Source organism: Microtus ochrogaster, chromosome 7, assembly GCF_000317375.1.
Source record: "Microtus ochrogaster isolate Prairie Vole_2 chromosome 7, MicOch1.0, whole genome shotgun sequence".
Lineage (NCBI taxonomy): Eukaryota > Metazoa > Chordata > Mammalia > Rodentia > Cricetidae > Microtus > Microtus ochrogaster.
In genome coordinates this window covers 31,404,036-31,426,697 of record NC_022014.1, presented here as the reverse complement: position 1 = coordinate 31,426,697, position 22,662 = coordinate 31,404,036, and the positions used below count along the sequence as shown (strand labels likewise).

Genomic DNA, 22,662 nt, shown 5'->3' with positions numbered 1-22,662 from the left:
AAAAAAAAAAAAAAAAAAAAAAGGAGAGAAAAAAAAAGGCAGCAACAGAAGTTGAATATTATGACTGCAATCAGTCCTCTATGGTTGGCTATTTTACATTGTTACCAATAAAATTCTTTACTATTACAAAGACTAATTAATATTGCCATAACTAAAATTTTTCATTCATCTGTGATTACTATTGTCACTATATCTGGAAGAAAATAAACGCAGGGTCAAAACAGTAAAGACATTTGTATACAACACATGTAATTTCCACTTAACAAGGCTCTCCTGATTTTTATTCCCATTTATTAGCATGCAAGGACTCCTCTACAAATTCCAAAAGACCCTAGCTGTTCAATCTTCACAAACTTTATTGTTGAAGCATATGTCATTGGTTTATTATTGTTATAATAATAATTATTATTATTAGTTTTAGTAAGGATGAAATAGAACATATCACCAGTTGGGTATCCATCATATTTCTTGTGTGTTTTAACTACTTATTCTCCTTGCCCCTTTTTCTTGTTAATATATCTTATGTATATATGGACAGGAGTGTTTTCATATATAGATGATGTTTTCTAGTTTGTCATTACCGTTCCAGTTTCAATTCCATGCATGGCATATTTTAATTAGTAGAAATATTTTTCATTTTACATAAATGCATCTATCAATCATGTTCTTGTTTCAATGCCTTTTACTGAAAAATCTATCCATCCTCAAAGGTTTGAAATTCCCCCTTTATCATTTACTCCATTTTCTGATGTATAGCTGTTGGCTCTGTCCCAGAACTTTCTGTTCAGTCAGGAATGATATTGTACCCAGAGGACCACTCATGTGGAAAATAAGAAGTGGAAGATGACTATGATTCACTTCCCTCCCCACCCACTGCCCTCCCTTCCCATTGTTTTAAGTGCCCATAGGAAACCGTCACCCTCAAAATCTAATTTTTCTTGCAGAACACGAGCCTGATAAATACCAAGAAAAAACTAGAGGCTGACTTGGCTCAGTGCCAGGCGGAGGTGGAGAACTCCATCCAGGAGTCCAGAAATGCAGAAGAGAAAGCCAAGAAGGCCATCACTGATGTGAGCATCATCCTCTGCCAAGATGGGAGTGGGAGCTGAGAAAGGGGGATTTTAGATCCGGGGGGCACAGCGAGGGGGTATCATCTCTTCTGAGCACAGCCAGTCTATGGCGGCTTCCTGGAGAGATGCCAGGAAAGAGGGTCATTGGAGAGGCAAAATGGGACATGATGACTGGGAGGGGAGGCTCAGCATGAGGCACAAGATGACAGCATTGTCTGTGTACTCTGAGTAGTACTGGATGGGTAGCCCACAGATATGTTCTGTGCACTGACCCAGGCCGCCATGATGGCGGAGGAGCTGAAGAAGGAGCAGGACACCAGCGCCCACCTGGAGCGGATGAAGAAGAACCTGGAGCAGACGGTGAAGGACCTGCAGCACCGTCTAGACGAGGCTGAGCAGCTGGCGCTGAAGGGCGGCAAGAAGCAGATCCAGAAACTGGAGGCCAGGGTGGGTGATTTGAGAAGGCACTGGCTTTCCAAGTAGCCTTGTTTCAGCCATCTTGGGCAGAACCTATGAAGCAGAAATTTAGATTTAGGTGGTGGAAAAGTGCCGCCGCCACCCCCTGGCAGGTTCTCGCTGTGTAGAACTCACTATGCAGACCAGGCCTGGCCTCTAACTCACAGAGATCTGTCTGCCTCTGTCTCCCAAGTGCTGGGTTTAACAGTGTGCACCAACACATTTGGCAAAGATGACATCTTTTAATGTTCACTTCCTGCTATCCCTGTGGATTCACAATTATACACACATAGGGAAAAATGCTCTATGGTCAAGAAATTCCACGCTTGGATGGTTTCTATGGTTTTGATACGCTCCTTCTGTCCCTCTGCTTCTACTCTCAGGTTATTCTCTTTCCAGCTTTCCTAATATCTATATGCAGTAGCAGTTTTAGGGTATATCCCGCCCCATCCCCAAAGGAGCTTGATTGACACTTCTTCCTCCAAGTTCATGCACCAGAGACACTATCTCTCTGGCCCCAGAAGTCCTGGACTTGCTCTCGAGCCTACTTCACAGTCGTTCATTTCCTTTGCTTATCTATGCTGCTTTCTCAGCCTCCTGATTTTCCCCTTCAGATCTGTGTTGAATTATTTCAGTCATTTTTGAAATGGGATGCGTGCACAATTGACATTTCAGAGAAGGGCTGCATGGAGGAGGCTATTAGAATATCTCTTTTGTCCCAGAAACAGAGAAAATGGAAGAGTGGGCAGGAATGAGGAGGAGGAAGGAAGAGGAGAGAATTTTCCCAATAGGAAGTCTCCAGTACAATTGTTCTTTATTTGAGCGTCCCTAGAACCATGTGGTCGCTAGGCACATGGTTCCTTTTAAATATGCAAATTTTTGTTGTTGGGTATTTTTTTTGTTATTTTTTTACTTCCCATAAAAAAATTCTTCCCTTCCATTCCAATGAAAAGGAGCATAGCCCCATCCTTCTCATAGACCCCTTCCAGAAGGAAAGGATCAAGTCCCAGGATACCTTGTGGTTTTTCTTAGCTCAGTCAGGAGCCTACGGTCACTTCCCCCTTGCACAGTCAGTCAGCCACTTTGACTGTCCTCTGATCCCAGCTGTCCAGTTTCACACATCCGAGAAAGCTTCCAGAGGCCTGGAGAGCAAGCGTGGGGTGGGGAGATTTGTTGTGAGACCCGATGAAAGACGGTGGAATTCCATTTGCAATAGAGCCCAAATGGTTCCTACCACTCTCCCCTGGGAGCTTTCAAAGTTGATGTAATGGGTCTCCTAGCATGAGCTGACCTCTCTTTCTGATGCTGTTGGAGTCCACAGGGAGAGGGGCATGTGGTTGGTTGGCACCCCAACACCCAGCTGCATCTCTCAGAGTTGTGGCATTGGGATACTGGCCCCACAGTTGACAATCTGCCATCTCAGGGGCTTTCTTCTTCCCTCAGGACTTCAGAAAAGGCAAAAGAAAAGTATGGCATTGAGGTGATTCTTCACTCTCTTTTCCATACTTTGTCTCATCCCACCCACCTTTGAGGTGGGTTGGGCATCTCCATTGGCAGCCATGCCCAGTGGTAGCAACTCACTTGCTTTAGATCTATCAAACGGCCTTGGGCTTGGACATAGCTTGGTCTGCCCATGATTAATGCCTTGCCTAGTTGGAATCAAGACATCCATTAAGAGTCCAGCATGTTTTATCAGTGATGATAAGCAGGGCAGACTCCCAATCTGTGGTGTCCTTGCCAAAGTACACAGTGCCAGAGGAAGGGACCTCTTTGCCAAGCCTGAGCCAGGAGCCAAGCACTATGCACCAGTGCCTGCCTCTACCTCGAGAATGCATATTGCTATAATCTGTACAAAGCCACTACAGGGACTGGGCCTGGGAGGAGATGTCTCTGTATAACACAGCAAGGTCTTAAGGTCACTTGGGATGACTAGCATATGAGTTTGCTAGAGAAAGCTAGTAGCCTTGACCTCGCTTCTGATGCTCTTCGCCCCACACAGGTGCGGGAGTTGGAAAATGAGCTGGATGCCGAGCAGAAGAGAGGGGCTGAAGCTCTGAAGGGGGCCCACAAATATGAACGCAAAGTCAAAGAGATGACTTACCAGGTAGCGAGCTGCAAGCCCTCGAGTGCCGCTATGTGGGGCAGACCCCAACAAAAGGAGTCGGGGACTGGAGGTCTCTGTTACGGATGTTCTTTTATGCAGGCTGAGGAGGACCGCAAGAACATCCTCCGACTTCAGGACTTGGTGGACAAGCTACAGGCCAAAGTGAAGTCCTACAAGAGGCAGGCAGAGGAGGCTGTGAGTACTGGAGGCTCCTGTGCATCGTGTCACCCACCGGGGTGTCCTCATGAAGCCCAAGTGGGAACCAATGCCTGATTGGAATCATTCAGAGAGCCCCAGGCCTGACTTTGCATCTACAGGTCACACACAGAAACATCTCCCTTAATGCTCATTTGGTCTGTGTTTGTTGGATCTTCTCCCCCTCCTAACTTCCTGTACCTTATAGCTTCCCAGCTCCTCCCAGCCACCTCCATCCCTAACCTACATCTCTCCCTGGTTCATTCCATCTACTCCAGAGCATCTTAGTTCACTCTGATGACCTTGTGTCATCCCAGCTCTCCCTAACCAGACCAGACCACTACCAGCACTGCCTTCTGCCCTCCTGCCCGGAAATACCTCATCCTAATGCTTGTCATCCCACCACACTCTACTCTCCTGGTCCCCCACCTCCAGACTTCTATAGCAACATGCCCATACTCCTTTCCATCCCTGTATCATTGCCTCCAGATCAAATAGGTCAGATCAACAGGAAAGGCAGTAGATGAGCCAAAACCAGTGCTTTGAAGGATGTCTTCCAGTGGCTTTGGGTCCAAGGGCTACAAATAGCAAAATGTTGGGACCAAGATGGGTGGTAGCCTTTGCTTTGTAGAAAATAAATTATGCCAGGTGTTGACACTGGCCTGTGATCTCCAGTACTCCAGAAATGGAGCAGGTAGATTGTAAGTCTGAGACTAACCTGAACTACATAGAGATACCCTGTCTTTAAAAACAGAATGAAAAGAAAAATTTCAGTCTAATAAGGTTAAACATGTTGCCTTCAAGGATTTCGCAGATTTTATAGCTAATATGTGATTCACTCTCAGAAGTAAAGGGCACTCTAGAACAGTTCCTTCACTGCACTTGCTTGGCTTGGGATGCCTGCAGAGTATCTCCCAAGGCCAATGTCTGAAGGAAGAAATGATTGGTATATGGCATCTCCCTTGCCCTCTTTCTTCCCTGCTCAGGAGGAAAGAAGTCTTGAAGAAATATAGTGGGGGATATAATAGTCTGTCCTAGCTACACGGCAATTATCAAAAGCATCAAACAAAAGGGATTTGGACCATTGATCTGTTACCTTCTGATGTCATGACCTGGGTCATCTCCAGGTTGTATAAGAGTTGTTTGGGAGAGCTGTTGTAGAGAGGGAGTTCAGGGTATGTGATGGCCCTTTGGAGAAGAGGAAGAGCTTGCAAGGAGCCCCTAGTTAGCACACCACATCATGAGCCCAGCTCACAAGGAACCCCTAGCTAGCACACTACATCATGAGTTCAGCTCACAAGGAGCCCCTAGTTAGCCCACCACATCATGAGCTCACAAGGAGCCCCTAGCTAGCACACCATATCATGAACAGGACACCATTGTCTGGAGAGCTCAACTCCTCTCCCCTCACTGCTCTCTGTGAATACAAGGCTCACATTTTCCTGGTTCCCCCACCTCCCCAGAGCTCCAGAGCCCCAGAGGGGTTCCACAACTGTATAGCCTCTGTCTTCTTCCCATGCAGGAGGAGCAAGCCAACACACAGCTGTCCAGGTGCCGGAGGGTCCAGCATGAGCTGGAGGAGGCTGAGGAGAGGGCAGACATTGCAGAGTCACAAGTCAACAAACTAAGGGCCAAGAGCCGTGACGTGGGAGGCCAGGTAAGAGCAGATACCCGAGGATGGTGTTTTTCCAAAAGGTTATTCATATCGAAGGACCAACAGACAAACCAAAAAAAGCCTGAAGATGTCTTTTGGTGTCCTCATCCTTGCCACTGGCCATACACCCACAAGCGCTCTTTGAGCATAGACTCCTATGTACCAGGCTCTTGCAAGAAGCGCAGGGTAAAAACATGTCATCTTCTTCTCTCCCTATTGGGAGAGATGCAGTCTAGTGAACCCCTGCTTCTGAGGTGACGTGTCCTGATCCCTAGTAGTTTAACTGGTTTCTTTGTCAACACAAAGTGAGACAAGGTCATTCCTTCCTGCCATTTTCTGAAATTCCCAACTTTGCATCTCTTCCCCTTGAAGGGGATGCTGTGCCTCCCATGGAGCTTGACTCATTTCCTGTGTACAATTTCTTTTCTCCCACAGAAGATGGAAGAATGAGGCTCTCCTGAGGCTCGTTGCCATGGGCCACCTCCGGGAAAGTGGAAAGAGAGAATGTGGGGAAAATAAACTGTCCGGAATCCTCAGAACCCAGACTCTGCTGTGTTTGTTATTGTGGGGTTGAGTTTTAGATTCTTACCTACTTTGCTGTAAATGGCAAGAAAGTCAGAAATGGGAAAATGTTTGTTCCGTGCCTCACGTGGAAAAGGTGGAAACCCAGGCAATTCCCAGGTAAACTTCCAGCTTCCATAAACATTTTCAAGTAAAGACCTGGCTGGGGTGTGTAGCTCAGGGGTAGCATTTGCCTGACATGGGCAGGGCTCTAGTTTCTATCTTCAGCACCGCACACAACCCAGGTAAACTGAAAGCACAGACCCTGTATCCGCCCACACCGGACACCTGTTAAAAATAGCTCTCTCCAGAAAGATGAAGGCTAGCAAGATGAGAGAGAAAAATGGGAACCCTCGTGCACTGTTGCCGAGAAAGTGAGTGGGCTTGCCATCATGGAAAACAGTGTGACGGTGCCTCCGCCAACAAAGGCAATGCAGTGGTGTGACCTGTAATCTTCCGCGTGTACTTTCAAAGGAAAGAGGATTGGGATCTTGACAATGCTGTTGCTTAGCTGTCTGCTACAGAATTAGTCACAAAAGCCAAGACATGGAAAACACCCTAAATGTCTGTACTGGGTGAATACATTTCGGATGCATACTATCCAAAACAGTGGCGGCTAGGGCTGGGGAAATGGCTTAGTAGGTGAAGTGCTTGCTATAAAGCATGTGGACTGAGTTCAGGTTCAACACTCATACAGAAGCCCAGGAGACATAGTGTGCACCTGCATGCCCAGTGCTGAGAAGGCAGAAACAGGAGGATCCCTGGGGCTTGTTAGCCAGCTAGTCTCCCCTCTAGCCAACCGCCGTCCTCCATGTTCAATGAAAGGCCCTGTCTCAAAAATAAGGAGAACCGTAGAAGAGGATGTCAAGGTCTGCTCTCCACATGAACACACACACCACACAAACTCATAGAAAAATGATGTCTCAATATGCAACAGAAGATTCTTCAGCCTTTAGGCAAAAGGAATTCCTGCCGTGTTGTGGCAATGTGGGTGAATTCCGAGGACACTGTGCTAAATAAGTCAGATACAGAAAGACTACACACATGTGTGTGGAATTAATTACTCAGAGAGGCATAGTGGAGGCTGGAAAGAAATAGGGGGAAGTGAGAAAATATTGACCAAAAGAAAGTAAGCTTCGGTGTACATGGTGGATAATTTCTGGAGGCGTGGCAATGTGCACAGCAACTCAAGTCGGCATATGTGTGAGGTGTTGTGTTCAAGCCCCTCACAAGTGAAAGAAAAAGTCATACACATTAGCATATAAAACTCTTAGTTGTTAATTTTACCACAGTAAAGCTGAAAAATCAATACTTCAAAGAGGGGAAGAAGACCAGACATGGTGACACACAAGTTTTTAATTCCAGCACTGAGGAGGCAGAGGCAGATGGAACTCTGTGAGTTTGAAGCAAGTCTAGTGAGTTCCAGGACAGCCAGAGCTACATAGACAAACCATGTCTCAAAAAAAAAAAAAAAAAGGCCTGGGGAGGTGGCTTAGCTGTTAGCACGCTTGCCTTACAAATATAAAGACCTGGTTTATCACTGCATAAACCATGTAAAAAAAAAAAAAAAAAAAAAGGTAGGGGGAAGGAAGAAAGCAAAGGAGGGAGATAGAGAGGGAGGGAGGAAGGGAGAGAGAGACAGGGAGGGAAGGAAAGAGAGAGAGACACACAGAGAGAGAGAGAGAGAGAGAGAGAGAGGGAGAGAGAGAGGAGACCCTTTTCTTCTTAGGAATATGGAATTCTCACAAATTGGGTTTTTTATCTTCTCCCCAAATCTACTGAGTGTTTAGTGGGCTCAGATCTCAGATGACTAAACATTCTATGTCCAGGGCAGAGAGGAGAGGAAGTTGGGCCCTGGAGATCAGACCCCCAGGCCAGTGCTCTCTCACGGAGCTACTCTGTTCTTCCCTCCCACACCCTTTGGGATCTGAGCTGCCCAGCTCTCTGTGCCCACTTATGAGCAAGCAGCGGATATTGTCAAATCCATTCACTCACAGGAAGTCAGAGGCACTGGGGGAAAGATGGACTGGGCCCAGGCACAACCTTGATCTCCCCTGACTTGGGCACCTCTTCTCCACCTACCTGCATCCACTTCAGGATGTCCAAAGTCAAAGGGACGAGCTAGTCCTGGAGAACTTCTGACTTTCAAAGCCCAGGCTATGACAGGGCCCACCCACCATTCCCTCTCCAACACACCAGAAGCTAGTCTGAAATCTCTCTTGGGTCCTAAAGGTCCTGCCGATTTTGATTGTACTGATTGGCCGGTCCTGCAGGTGGGGTGGGATGAGGACCATTATAGAAAGCTTAAGAGACAATATTAAATACTAGCCTAGGACTGACCACTCACAGACTCTTTCTGTGTGGCCTTGGGGTACATTCTCTAAACTTGAATTTCCATATTGGCTACCGGACCTGCACAGTCAGGCGCGCAGGCTCTGGAGTCCAGCAAACCTAGATTGAATTCTGATATTGTCACATTAAGCTAAAAGTGGCCTTGGGCAAGTGTTCTCTCTTAACCTCAGTTTCCTAATTCTTTAGGGTGGAAAAAAAATCACCAATCATGGCTATGATCCATTTTATTTGATTTATGTGTGTATATATCTGTGCAGTGTATACATGCACATGCTTGTGCAGGTGCCCATGGAGGCCAGGAAAGGCTGTTGAATCCTATGGAGATGGAATTGTAGGTGGTTGTGAGCCAGCCAATGTGGCTACAGGGATCCAAACTCCAGTCCTCATGTGAGCAGCTCACACTTCCCAGCTGGGTCTCATCCTTCTCAACCTTACTAAAGTGGCTTCATGACTTAATCACATACCAAAAAAATTGCCTTCCATAGTTTGTTTTGAGAGGCAAATAAGAACATGTAAGTACACTTGGTCTAGACCCTGACATACAATAAACACTTTAATATTTTTAAATTGTGATAGGAGGCATTGAGACTTCACCCTAGGAAGTGTGGGGGGTGTACAAGGTATGGACCCAGATGGACAGCAGCCTAAGTCTTTGACTTTCTCTATGGGTCTTATATGGTTTGAGGAGTTAACACACTTGGAGTCTGTGAAATTGCTATGGAACAATACCTCTTTGGTAGCCCAAAAGAAAATATCTGAGTTTCCTCTTCCTAGATATACTCCAGTTTATTTGGAGCTCCCCAGGAAAACGTCACCCTTAATTCCCTGCCCTTACCCAGCCTCTGTTTCCGAGCTGCTGGCCCCTGCCTAGGTCTCTGAGTTAAAGGAAAAACAAAGCCTATATTCTTCACAGAGCAGTCTTCTTATACTTAACCAATATTCTGATTACAAAATGAAAAGAAACAAGGACAGATTGACAGATGGAAGAATGGATAGGCTGATGGATGGTTGGCACCTCTCGTGCCAAGCCACCAGGTATTTATACCCTGTAAGAATCCAGTAACTCAATATAATTTCCTTTTCTGGGACTGGAAGAGAAAAAGTGGAGATGAGATTCATGCGCTGAGTTTTTCTCATCACCATCTACATGTTAAGGCCCAACCTGCAGCTGGGACCAGTCTTGAGCCTTGAGCTCCTTCTGGCTCCATGGCTGTCCTTCGTAATGCAGATGGGGAGGAAGAGAGCCAAGATAGGAAATGCACAGGAAGGAAGCAAGAAAACCCGGAAGTTGTCCCAGCACATCTCTACTCCCCAAAGACTGTGGGCAAGAAACACTCCTGGCTCTCAATACGGAACAGAATCTGATTATCCACCACTGCCTGTGAGAGGGCTTGGCAAACGGTTCCTAAGCAACAACATGCAAATGTCTCCCCCAACTATGCGACCTTGCCCCACATAAAGGTGAGAGCATCACTGATATCTGACTACCAATGATAATGACAGTTCTGCTGTTTATTATTAAGTATTATTTGGCATTGAAACCTGGATATAGAACGTGAACTTTGAGCCCTACCAAGGGCCCTGAGGCCTCTTGCCCTGGTCTACGGCCCCCTCCAGAACAGAACTTTGCTGCCACCTTCTGGCTATGGAAAGATGTGCTTTGAGTTATGCAAATGAACTGGAGATTAAACTCATGGTTTCTTCAAAGAGACTTTGAGTGCTAAAGTCATCATAGTCTTCTCCTGGTCCCGTTTTGCAAACAAGAAAATTCAGATTAATAATGGGATCTGAGCCAGACACCCACTCCAGGCCTCTTGGATCCCAGACCAGGACCCCCTGAAAATGACTATCCACAGAAAAGGACCCTGCAAAGTCTGGGTCCAACAAGACCTTTGGAATGGCTGAGTAGAGAAAATGATTTCTGTTTATGCTCTTGGTTTCAGGGGTAGGAGAGCACAAGACCATCAACAGTCTGCTACACTGACCCCTTTCTCATCCAAGGAGCCTCTGTCAGACCAGAAAGATGCCCTGCTCCTTCAGGGGAAGCCTCTGAGCTCTAGCAAGGGTGAAAAGGAAGCATACAGCAGTTCCAAAAGCAGGTTCTCTTTAGCTTTTCTCAAACCGAAGAGAAAAACCAGCTAGCTGTTCACTCTGCAGGACTATACCATTTCCACCTCTTCCTACCCTACTTAATGCCCCCAGGAAGTTGGCATCGATGGGCTCCAATGCATTCTGGCTTTGGTTAGGTCCTGAAAACAGGGAGCCAGGATGGAAGAGCAGAGGGAAAGAGGAGATTGGGTCAAATTTGTTCCCATCATCCTTCACTGCAGCCAATGGCCCCATTACCTGTCAGATACCCTAGCCTTCTCTGTCTCCAGACTCTGGAAGGTTCTTCTCATTCCCTGAAGTCACCTTTAGATCTAGGCATGGAGACCTGAGCTAGTAAGGCTGCAGCCCTGCTGGACCTGTAGTTTTCCATGCTTGGCTACACATTTGCAAAAAGTCTCTTCCTCATACATTCTTCCTAGTGGAGTAACTTGGATGTGCGAGCTACTTCCTATGAAAAATGGCTGATACAGGATTTCCATTCTATACATACATGTGATGGGCTTGTGGGTTTTCCTACAGAGGTGCCCATACCTGTAAGCGTTCTTGCTATTTCCCAGCTATCAGAGGATCACAGGTCTAAGCAGATGGTGAAAATGCATTCTGTTTCCTTACATACTTCAACCTGTCATCAGTCTTCACTGAAAGTTGTTGAACCTGTGCAGAGGCCACTCATCCCATCAAAGTGAAGTCTGGGGTGAGCTAGAACTAGTTTGCAGAGCCAATTATAAAACGCAGGGATTCTGTGAGCCTGTTATTGAACTCAGAATTATTAAAATCTTAAATTTTATAAACTTATAGTTAAATGACTTGTATTTAAAACAAAGGCAAAGTAGTCAAGGACAACCCTTCTTAATGATCTATGGCATTTTATTACCTTTAATCTCTCGAGTTCATATACAGTCAGGAAATGTGTGTGGCGGAAATGCTATCTATCTAATGATGTACTTTTTCAGCCCTCATTCAGTCACGTGATGTTGCTTCCTTGAAACTGGCCACGGTGAGACTACTGTACCATGAAATTTGGCAAACACAACCAAGTGCAGGTAGAGGCTTGTAAGCCTTTTATCAACATGTCACTGCGTAGAAACAAAGAAATATAGGCAAAAAGAAACCTAAAATTCTGTCTATGAGAGATGTTGGACCATAGAGAGCCAAGACTGCCTAACCCCCGAACCTGTGTCAGCTTAATCAATGTCGCAAATTGAAAAGCTTTTAAGATGAGGGTTTCTATCTTGCTTAAGGAGGTTGGCGGGGTGGGGGTGGGGAGGCAGAAAGGACACTGGAGTCTCTGCTGTGAGCTCTCTACCCTGCTGCTATGCGCCAGATGTAAAAACCGATTCCACTGTTTCAAAAAGCCAGCTCCAAATACCTAAGTGAAAGGAAATTTACTAGCTGGTCTAAATGAAATTCCAAGAGCAGTCAATCTTTAGACTGGCTATATTCACAAATACATCATACATATCACGGTCAAATGTAGGCATTCAGATGACTCATTCTCTCTCTCTCTCTTTCTCTCTCTCTCTCTCTCCCCTCTAAACTAACCGCATTTCTAGAAATTTCTAAAATTTTTATTACATTTATGTATGTGTGTGCATACCTGTAAGGGCATATGTGTGTAGGTATGTGTGTGCCATAGCACACATGTGGAGATCATAGGACAACTTCCGGCAGCCAGTTTGCTCTTCCAGTATGTGGGGTCTGGGGATAAAATTCGGGTTGTAGGGCTTTAGGAAGTGACTTTACCTGCTGAGCCATCTCATCAGTCCTAAATTGACTGTACCATTGAAGGAAAAAACAACCAAACCAAAACAAAAATGGCTGCTTCTATGGTTCCAAATGGATGAACTTATAGCTGATATTTTAAAATAGTAGCATAAAGGGAAAGAAAAAAAAAACCAGAACTGCTTGGCCTCAATTGCCGAATATGGTACCTTGTCCATGGGCCAGAGCTGGTAGGAGGATGTGGAGCCTGACTGGTCAGGTCTGAGTCATGGGTCCTAAAAGTTTGAGTAGCATCAGCTCCTCCCAAGCTCAATGAACTGAGAGTGAAGGTCTTTCCTATCCTCCCACCGAGTTCCTGTTTCCCAAAGAAACAGTGTGTGAGGGAAAAGGCAATAGATGTTCCTTTGCGGGCTCATGTGGTGGCTGGAGACCATGCTGAATGAGTCTGCATTTCTTAGGGCTAGACAGACCCTGCCTTCCCACTGGGTCACTGGGAGGACAAAGCGATGCCGTGGCTGTAACCGCAGCAGCACAAGTGCCAATGGGCTTTTCCCTTTCTTTCTCGCTCACCCTCGTTCGTCTCTTTCCCAGGAATGACAATACTGCTCTATGAAACTCTTACAATGTGGGACATGCCTCTCTCCTGGCTCACTGTTGAATCAGCCAGCGCTGGGACCAGCAGACACCTCTCATCCTTCACAGTTCATCCCCAGACTCCAGCCTCTCCTAACAGCTCATCATTCCCTCCTCAGCTAAAGCCTCCGACTGCACACAATGCCTCTGGCTGCTGACAACGAGGGAGAGACTCTTGTTCAGAGTCAGTGCCCCACAGTCAGGAACTTCCTGTCCCATGAGTCAGGAAGGACAGATGTGGGTGGGGCCAGACAAAACATCTGGATCCCAATCAGGACCCGGGGCCACCCACAGCAGGCTGCTGGCTTGGCTGGGAGAATTGCTCCTTCTGGAGGGTTGTCAGGCAACTCGTCTGATTAACAGTGAATTAAATGAGGTTCCATGATGTGCCAGGAGCTGTTCTGGCACTGGGAAACAAGCCATGGGTTAAATAGACAAGAATGACTAGTGTGTGCCTCTCAGAGACATAAGCCTGCCTTAGTTTCTCCCATCTTCATTCATCCCATACAACCCCTAGCTCCATTGGAATCACCAGTTTCTCACTCTTCATCACTTTACATCCTGCGTAACAGAGGCGTCTGCGCAGAAAGGATAGTACCAGACAGGAAGGGCAGGCATAGCTGCACTGTTAAAATCAAATTATTAAAACCTAAAATGCTTAGTAGCTAAGGTCTGCCTGAGTCGGATATGGCAATAAGCATAGTAGTTGCAGCCAGACTTAACTGGATGTGTATTGCATGCTCGGTGCTGTTTCAAGGGCTTTCTGTGGATCACCTCGTTTCTCACCACCGCCCTGTGCTGGAGGCTCTTACTTTATTTGACAGATGTGGCACAGACAGTTTTTTTTTTTTTTAAATCTGTCAGTGTTACACGGTGAGTGTCAGAACCCGGGCTTGCAGCCACGATGCTACTCCAGAACTATGAATATTTGAAAAGGGAAAAGCACAAGTGGCATCCAGCTCCATCAATATGTACACATTAATGCTTATACTGATAGGTGCTAAACAAAAGCCCACTTCAATATGTACATACAGGGCTTCATCACGTGAAAACCTACGGTTGTATCAGGAAAGCCCACCTCCAGGGGAGTGGAATGGGATTTCTACTGTACATGAACCTTCATTTCTTTGCAGTGGTGGGAATAGCATCTGTAAGTTAGCTAGCTGCCTGAGGGATTCTGTCCTCAGGGCTCAGCGAGTGAGTCACTAATTTGATAGAAGAACCTTATTGAAATGTTCAGGAGAGACTGCCTCAACCCCTGCCCCCTGCACACCAGCAGGAGGCACTTCTGCAGAACTTCTGGAGCTAAGATTCTGGTTCCAGGCTGCCTTTGGAGGAGGACTGGCCATGGGCAGTCCCGAGAGGCTAAGAAGAGGTTAGTTATCAGAGGGTCCCTTGAGAAAGGGACCACAAGGAGTCGCAGGGTCACCACAGCTATTTCATCATGACCTTCTGCAAAGGGAGGCTCCCTCTCGCTGCTCCCTTCTGTCCCCTTTGTTCAGCTGGAGCATCTAATTCACCCCTGCATGAGCCAGAAAACCCCATTCCTGTCTTTCTCTCTTTTCAAACCCAGCCCTCTCAGAGAATTTCCAACAAAGAAAAGGCTCCAAAAAGTCTAGGTCCCCATTCCTGGCAACTATTGCAACTTCCTCCCCTGTTACCATGGGCAGCTCAAGTCCCTGCCTAAGTAAGTATTCCAGCTTTTGACCATGGCACAAACCGGGCTTGGGGCAGATACGTCATTATACCTAGCCTACTGGCTATATAATCTCCCTGCTTCAGTTCAGGTGTGCAGCTTCTCTGGCCTCGATCTCTGACACTGGAGAATCTTTGCTCAAATAAACCACTCATTATACTTTTTCAATTTGGTTTTATCTGGCTTACTGCATAGGAGGAGAAAACTAGTATGGGGGTTCAGAAACCCTATTACCCTTCATCTTCATATTCTACAGGGTGTGTAAGGATGAATAAAGAAAGGAAAGCCCACCTTGGCCATGTGGAGTGAATGAGACTCTGGATAGGATAAAACAGGAAGGATCTTCCAGGAGGGTAAAGGAAGCAAGAAATCCAGCAGGGCAGACGTCCAAGTTAAGCAGGTATACATGTCACCATCCAGCCCCATGATGGTTTTTTCCTTCTAGCCTCTTGGGCTTCCCAAAATCAGCAATATAAAATACCCATATCCACAGCTGGAGCCATCCCAGGAAGTGTGAAAGAAAATGATCATTGTGCCCAAAGAAGGTGGGGGAAAGAATCTGGGAGAGGAGGGGCTACCGGTTCAAGGGAGAAGTTTGACTGGCATCCATACTGGGCAGCCTGACTGAGCAGCGGTTTAAAGAAGTTCTATTTGCTTAAAGGAACCAATATGGTTCCCTGGAGATAAGAGCTCCTGCTGGAGGGGGGAGGGTGTGATCTCCTCATGTGGTGATACACTGGCAAGACTCCAAAGTTCCAGGGAATAGCTGTGAGAGCCACGCCACAGCCAAGGTTTGCAGCGGAGTCTCTCCTGCCCTGGGTCCACTCCACAGAGATTAGACCCAAGGGGAACACTGGGATAAGTTGGAGTTCTTTTCAGGTTCGCATTAGCCCCAAGTGTCGAGGAAGTTCAGGAGGTGCGGGTAGGAAGGACCGGTCACAGATGTCACAGACGGGGTGAATGGGATGGAAACAAGTTCCAGAGGAGAAACTTTTCAGTACACCCCTTCCCACTTGGTGCCAGGAACAAACTGGAAATTCCCAGAATGTTCCTCTTTGTTTTTCCTCTTCAATATCTATGCCCTTCTCCGAACTCCTGGCATCTAACAAAAGCTACGAAAATCTGTTTTTAATTCACCTCCTTCTCTGAAAGATTCCAGAGAGAAAAAACAGAGTAGGGAGCAGGTGTTGGGGACAGGGAGGCTCTGCCAGCTTTCCAGTGTCTCTCCAGGAAAGAGGACAGACTCGGGGTGGGGTGTGGTCATGGGACATCCAGATTACCTCACTAGAGCCGCTCAGGGATTACAGTCTCTGGAAAGCAGTGTGGAGGTGAGCTCGTTTGCTTCCACGTGGGACACCCAGCCACAGTTAGCCCAAGGTCACCCCACTCTGCCAGAAGGCTTCCTTAACTCCCCCAGAACAGAGGAAGATTCCAAGAGGTCCCAGACTTTGGTTTAAGGCTGTCTCTAACCTTCCCTCTACACTGAAATTTTTTGGCTACCTTTGGAACTAAGAAATGAGGAAAATGATATATTCTAAAGGGCTGTGCTTTTCCCTTGCCAAACAACCCCAGGGCAGTAATCATAATGATAATAATAGTGGGGCTGGAGAGATGGCGCAGTTCTTGAAGATGTTGCAGAGGACCCAAGTTCAGTTCCCAACACCCAGGTTGAACAGTTTACAATCATTTGTATTTTCTGTCTCCCTCTTCTAGCCTCTTAGGGTACCTGTACTCATACATACAGAGAGAGAGAAAAAAATATGTTTATATATATATATATATACATATATATATATATAACTAAATAATAAACTAAATCTTTATAATAGTAGCCAAGAGTGGCAGTTTCAGCACACATGAGGCAAAGGCATGCAACATATGTGAGTTCAAGGCCAGTTTGGTTTATATAGTGAATTTCAGAACAGCCAGAGGCTGCAAAGTATGACATAATAATAATAATAATAATAATAATAATAATAATAATAATAATAATAATAATAATAATACAATAAAGAGGTAATGTTATGTTTACTGGGTCCTTGCTATGTTCATCCCTTCCTAAACTTCTTATCTGCCTACAGCCTTACACGGCAGATATGATGGAAGCTACTCTGTAGATGCAGGAGCAGGTTAAAATTTGCTCAAAGCCAATTCTGTGGAAAGGAAGAGAGCCTATATTGGCCCCTCAGAATGAGGCTTCAGAGTGCTTCACCATACTACCTAACAGCAAGCACAGAAGGGAGGCAGAAAACCCCAACCTTGCAAAGATTCTCACCATGGTCTAGGCTCTTTGGGGCCAGACCTTTGGACCCCCAAGGGGTTCCCATGAGGCAGCTGAAACCAGAGATCCCTAGCTGTTCTCTTCAGAGACCCAAGGAATCAACTCTTTAGAGGCAGTTAATCTGGGCTTTGCCGCATCTGGTTCCCTGGTAGGGGTTCTATGTCCAGCTGTGGATACGGTGGATTAGTGGGATCATATAAAGTCAGATCCTGTACTTTAGGCCCAGTCAGTCTTCTGGGGGCTCTCTAACCCAGCTCCACCATGGAGATCCTTATGAGTACAGATCCAGGCTCTTGGCTCATGCAATCGCATATGCAAGGACAGAACAGAATAAGCAGTGCCCCCCCCCCCACAATCAATCACACGTGCACTCAAGAGGCCCTCATTTCCTGCAGACACAATGACTTTCCTTATCCAGCACAACAAAGGCTTTTTAGGGGAAGCCTGTACCATCATTGCCAGCTATTTCCAGCCACTTGTAAGAATCCCTTTCATTACTCCTGGCTCCTGGCTGCCCTGACAATGTGGGAAGGCTTTTCTGCAAGCACTCTCCTCTCTCCCCTGCTGCTGGGACGTGTGCACCTCAGCACCCCGTCGCTCTTTCTGCTTTGCTCTCCCCTCTTCCTGCTTTCTTTTCAAGGTGAAGATTGATCTCTGCCCAGCGGGTGCTGGGAAGTTTCCTTAGATGAGACTTTTATCTGCACCTGCCTCTGCGGGGGTTTTAATAGTGGTGCTCTATGCAAGGATGCATCCCCTTCCTGCCCACAGACTAGGAAAGTCCCTTTCAGACACATCAGTTCTCTCCATTCTAATGCCCACACATACTAACCCATTGCCCTGTCTACCCTGGTGACTTTACCCTTCGCTATGATTTGAATGTAGTTTGTCTGTGTGTTCATGTGTGTGTGTGTGTGTGTGTGTGTGTGTGTCTGTTTGTCTATCTGTCTGTCTTTTGTGAGCATATGTATGTGTGTATTCTATGTGTGTATGTGTGTTCATGTGTCTATGTATGTGTAAGTCTGTAAATGTGTACATATACGTGTGTATGTCCATGCGTGTATTGTAGGAGGAGGCTTGTTTGTTCCCCGACCACTCAGCAGCTCAGCCCTGAAATAACCACACAGAAACTGTATTAATTAATTAAATCATTGCTTGGCCCATTAGCTCTAACTTCTTATTGGCTAACTCTTACATCTTAATTTAACCCATTTCTAGTAATCTGTGTATTGCCACAAGGCTGTGGCTTACCCAGTAAAGTTCTGTCAGGAGTGTCTGTCTCCGGAGGGCTACGTGGCTTCTCTTTGACTCTGCCTTCTTTCTCTCAGCATTCAGTTTAGTTTTCCCACACCTAGCTCTGCTCTACCCTATCACAGGTCCAAAACAGCTTCTTTATTAACCAATGGTGTTCACAGCATACAGTCGGGAATCCCACATCATGTGTGTGTTTGTGTGTCTGTAAGGAACTGGACTAGCTAGCAGCACAGCAAGTTGTTAGCATTTACAAAGCAATTTTGGCTTCCTTAGCTGCTCCTTCCTCTGACACCGGCTGCCCTGCTCTGCTGCACATTAAGGGCCTGTAGTGCTTTGGATCTTGAGTGTCCCCACAAAGGCTTGCCCTTAAGCTCTCGAAGCTTCCTAAAAGTGGTGGAATGTTTAGCGGTAGAGCATGGTGAGTGTTAGATCACAGGAAAATGCCTGCCTGTCTGCCTGCCTGCCAGCCCGCCTGCCCACCTGCCCACCTGCCTACCTGTTGGCTGGTTGGCTGCTTACATTGCATCTCTGCAGGAAGGAAGCAAAGAACAATGAATGCTTGTGCTCACTGGCTCCCTTTTATACAATTCAGGATCTCACCCAAGGGAATGGAGCCACCCACAGGGGCAGGTCTTCTCATCTCAATTAACCTGACCAAAAGAACATCTAGAGTCATGTATGTCTCTAGGTTCATCTCCCAGGTGACTCTTGAGCTCATCAAGGTGCAAGATTTGCCAGCACAGGTAGCATCTCAACCTGTCTCCTACACAAGAAAGAAAAGTTTTCCTAGAAGCCCCTACTAGGCTTCTCCTCTTTCCCATTGGCCTCACTCAAATAGCATGACTACATGTAGTGCAAAGGAGGCTGGGGAATCCTGTACTTTGATTTCAGTCTTCCATAATCAGAGACTGTAAGGAGAAAGAAAAGGGTCAACAATGCGTATCTGGCAGAAAAAAAAAAAAAAGGCTTTCAGCTACACATGACATAAGACTGAAGATTGCTCAAGCCATCTTAGACGGAGAAATCTAATTAAAAAAAAAAATAAGAAAAATAGTACACTTCAAACTGAGCCTAAACATTGTGTTTTGGACCCAAGCTGGGCCAGTTTGGGGAAACCCAAGCCTGGAAAGCCCCGCTGCTTTAGAGACGGCGCAGAGTCTCAGCAGGGTGACTCCCAGCTCTGTGCACTGCTAAACCATCAGTACCAGGAAGGAAGGTAGCACATACCCTTGTGCAGTAAGGCGGAAGTAGGGAGGGACTATTGGGTTAATATTTCAGTTTCTTCTGCTGTTAGAGATCCAGAGCAAGTCCCCCTCTCAGTCATCATGGGAACACATTGACCTTGGGCACATTTTCTCTGGGGTACAGATGGGGCGAAGGAGTAAAGAGCCCTTTCCAGACAAACCCATCCTTTTCCCTAACCAGCTGAACTCAGTCCTCTGCTCTTGCAACACCGCCTGCTCCCACTGTCATTATGAGTCAAAGTGTCTCAGCTGAGCCAGTTGCTGGGGCTTTGGTCTCCCACACATAGAAAGCTGGAAAGTGACACTCTAGTCAAAACACAAGTTTGGCATCGCATAGGAAAAAGGAAAAGAGGAAAAACCCAAACAAGATTCTCTGTGTCTCTGCCCATGTGTTTGTGGGAAAACAAACCCACACAAAGTGTCAAAAGGCCACACTGGCCTGATTACATCCTAAGCTCAGGCCTGCCTTATAGCATTGACCACATTCAAATATTTCACTTGGACAAATAATTTTTCATTCCCACGCACTTGTCTTTCATGTAGACAAGTTACAGGAAGAGAATACTGTAGCACGAATTGGTCTTAATAATAAAAACTCAGAGTCAGATAGAGGGGTCGATGCTGAAGATCAGAGAAGCAGGGCAGCCAGCCCCTAGAGAGTTCTTACCTCTACTAATGCTCAGACCAACAGGGCGCCATTTTGTCCTTAGACTGCATCCTCAGACTGCCTCAGACTGCACTGCTCCTCAGACTGCATTCTCTCCGGTCTCCTCCCACTTTATATTCCTCTCTGCCCAGCCATATCCCTCCTGTCTTCACCTCCCTAGTGCTGGAATTAAAGGCATGTGATCCCAAATGCTGGGATCACCTTTGTGTGAGCTCGTTTCTCTTTTAGACTGGATCAATTTCATGTAGCCCAGGGTGGCCTTGAACTAACAGAGATCCATCTGTCCCCTGGGTCCTGGGATTAAAGGGGTGTGCTACCACTACCTGGCCTCTAGTGGCTTAGCTCTGCACTCTCATTTTCAGCCAAGCTTTATTTGTTAAAACACAAACAAAATATCACTACAGAATACACTCTATCATCATGCTTGCAGTGTTTGGAAACAATCTTGGGAAATGAATCCTGGCCTCTGTGAGCTGAGGCTATGTCTATCTATTCACCTAACCATCTGCCTACTCATCTACCTATGCACTTGTCTATCTGTCTATCCATCTATCCATCCACCAGTTTGTCCATCTACCTACTCACCAGTCTGCCTATCCACGTACCCACTATTCATCTATCCATCCACCCATCCATCTGTTCATTTTTCAACCCCCCCCCGCCTTTCCATTTACCTATCCATGTAGCCAACTATCCTTCTAATAAAACAGTCATTCACCTATATATTCTCTCATAAATCCACCTATCCATCCGCATATCCAACTATCCTTCCATCAAGCCATCCATTCATGTAACAATTCTTTTAGGGGTTTCTCTATTCTTGATTCTTCTTTGCCTAGAAATAATGCACTTTTCCCTTTCTGTTTTGTTTGTTTTGTTTTTGAGACAGGATCTCTTATGTAGTCCTGGCTAGCCTAGAACTCACTCTATAGACCAGGTTGGCTTCTGGCTTTCAGACATTGACCTGCCTCTGCCTCCTGAGGGCTGGGTTAAAGACATATGCCACTATGTCCAACCACTTCTTTCTTTTAAGTCCGTTTTTCACAAGGAATGCCTTTCCCCCACCAATCCCTAAAATCCACATGGAACTCTCTCTCACAGGTCTTCCATGGACCTTTCTTTGAGACAACAATCTTAGATTCCACTTTAATTTTTACACTTTATATCCCTTTTTATGATAAAAATAAATTGCTACCTTCTGCATCTCTTCAATCATGTTGCATTGCTCCCGTCTCTGGTGATTGAAACATTCTGCAGTATTTCTTATCTCTCCAAGTAAATTGCAAACTTTGTGAGATGAGAGCTGGTTTTCAGTCCTTTGTAACCTCCCTCCACAGCTGGTGTCTTACCTAATAGGATGCAAATTTTAGGCACTCAGCAAATGTACTACATTGATTGGAGGCACAGTCTTCATACGTGATGTGGGGATAATATTGGCATTCTAGAAGTAGTGTGAGATTGTGGATATAAAAGAGCTTCACAAACAGCAAAGTCTAGAATATGTTATTATTATGAATAATATCACTTTATTTTAGTAAGAGTAAATACAGTCACTAGCTATAAGTTACCTACAACCCAAATGACTAAGGATATATTCAGTGAGTAACTTGCTAGTACTTACAGGATCTTCACATCCCATACAAAGCAGAGGAGGCATTTAATCCTTGTCCTCAGGGAGCCCATGTTTTAGCAACAAGAGAGAGGCAAAGCACTTGTGATTGTACCTGGTTCTGCAGAAGCAACACAACATAGACACACGACGTTCAGAAGAACTTAGGCATTCTTTGATTCTGACTGCAAGGATCAGGAAAAGGATCCACTGGAAGATTATCACTTGAGTGGAGCTTGGGAGATGAATAGAAGCATGGCAGATGGAGAAAGGATAAAAGCATGCTGCAAAAAAACAGCACGGATGTTCTGGCTGTGTAGGGAAAATGATGTAAGGCTGTCTGACAGTAACTTAAGGTACTGAGTAGGGAGAAACAGACAGCAGATCCTGAGTATTTGGGCCTGGTCCGTGAACACAGGTGTATTAAAAGCTCTATGAGCCATGTGAAGGACTGTGACCTTGGTTCCAGTGACTGCAAAACCACAGAGGAAAAAAAATGAGTAACTTGCATTTCAGCTAAATGGCTACCAGGGCCATTGCTTTCCTTCAAATAGCTGCAACTCATTAAGGTTAGTTTTGGGATGGGCATAGCATCCCAGCACGTGGGGCAGTGAAGTCAACATATCCCACTGAGTTTAAGGCCAGTCAGAGATTTATAACAAAACTATGTGTACAAACAACTGGCTTCAGTGATGAGGACAAGTATTATCTCCCTACAGTGGAAGTTTAGAAGGGGCACTCTGGACAGCATCACTGGTTCCTTAGTAGCCTATGGGCTTTCCGTGTCTCCACTCTGCAAACTCTGCAAACACTTGCTGACATTATTTTGAATGGTTTCAAGATGACAGTTCTAGTGGCACATCCAAACACAAATTCCAAAGCATCTCCCATTCCTTCAACCCATCACATCTCACTCAACACACCAGCATCTCACTCAACACATCCCGTCTCACTCATCACACCGCATATCACTCATCACACCGCATCTCACTCATCACACCGCATCTGACTCATCACACCGCATCTCACTCATCACACCGCATATCACTCATCACACC

General features: G+C 46.0%; 1 protein-coding gene across 1 annotated transcript in view; it reads left to right on the top strand.

Annotated features, from left to right (window-relative positions):
• Myh13 (myosin heavy chain 13) overlaps positions 1-22,662 on the top strand; it is a 132,165-nt gene that overhangs the window by 44,040 nt on the left and 65,463 nt on the right. The window contains exons 34-38 of the mRNA XM_026780064.1: positions 945-1,070; positions 1,347-1,517; positions 3,526-3,630; positions 3,730-3,825; positions 5,348-5,665. Coding sequence (XP_026635865.1) covers positions 945-1,070; positions 1,347-1,517; positions 3,526-3,630; positions 3,730-3,825; positions 5,348-5,665 — 816 coding nt within the window. The remainder of the gene's footprint in view (positions 1-944; positions 1,071-1,346; positions 1,518-3,525; positions 3,631-3,729; positions 3,826-5,347; positions 5,666-22,662) is intronic.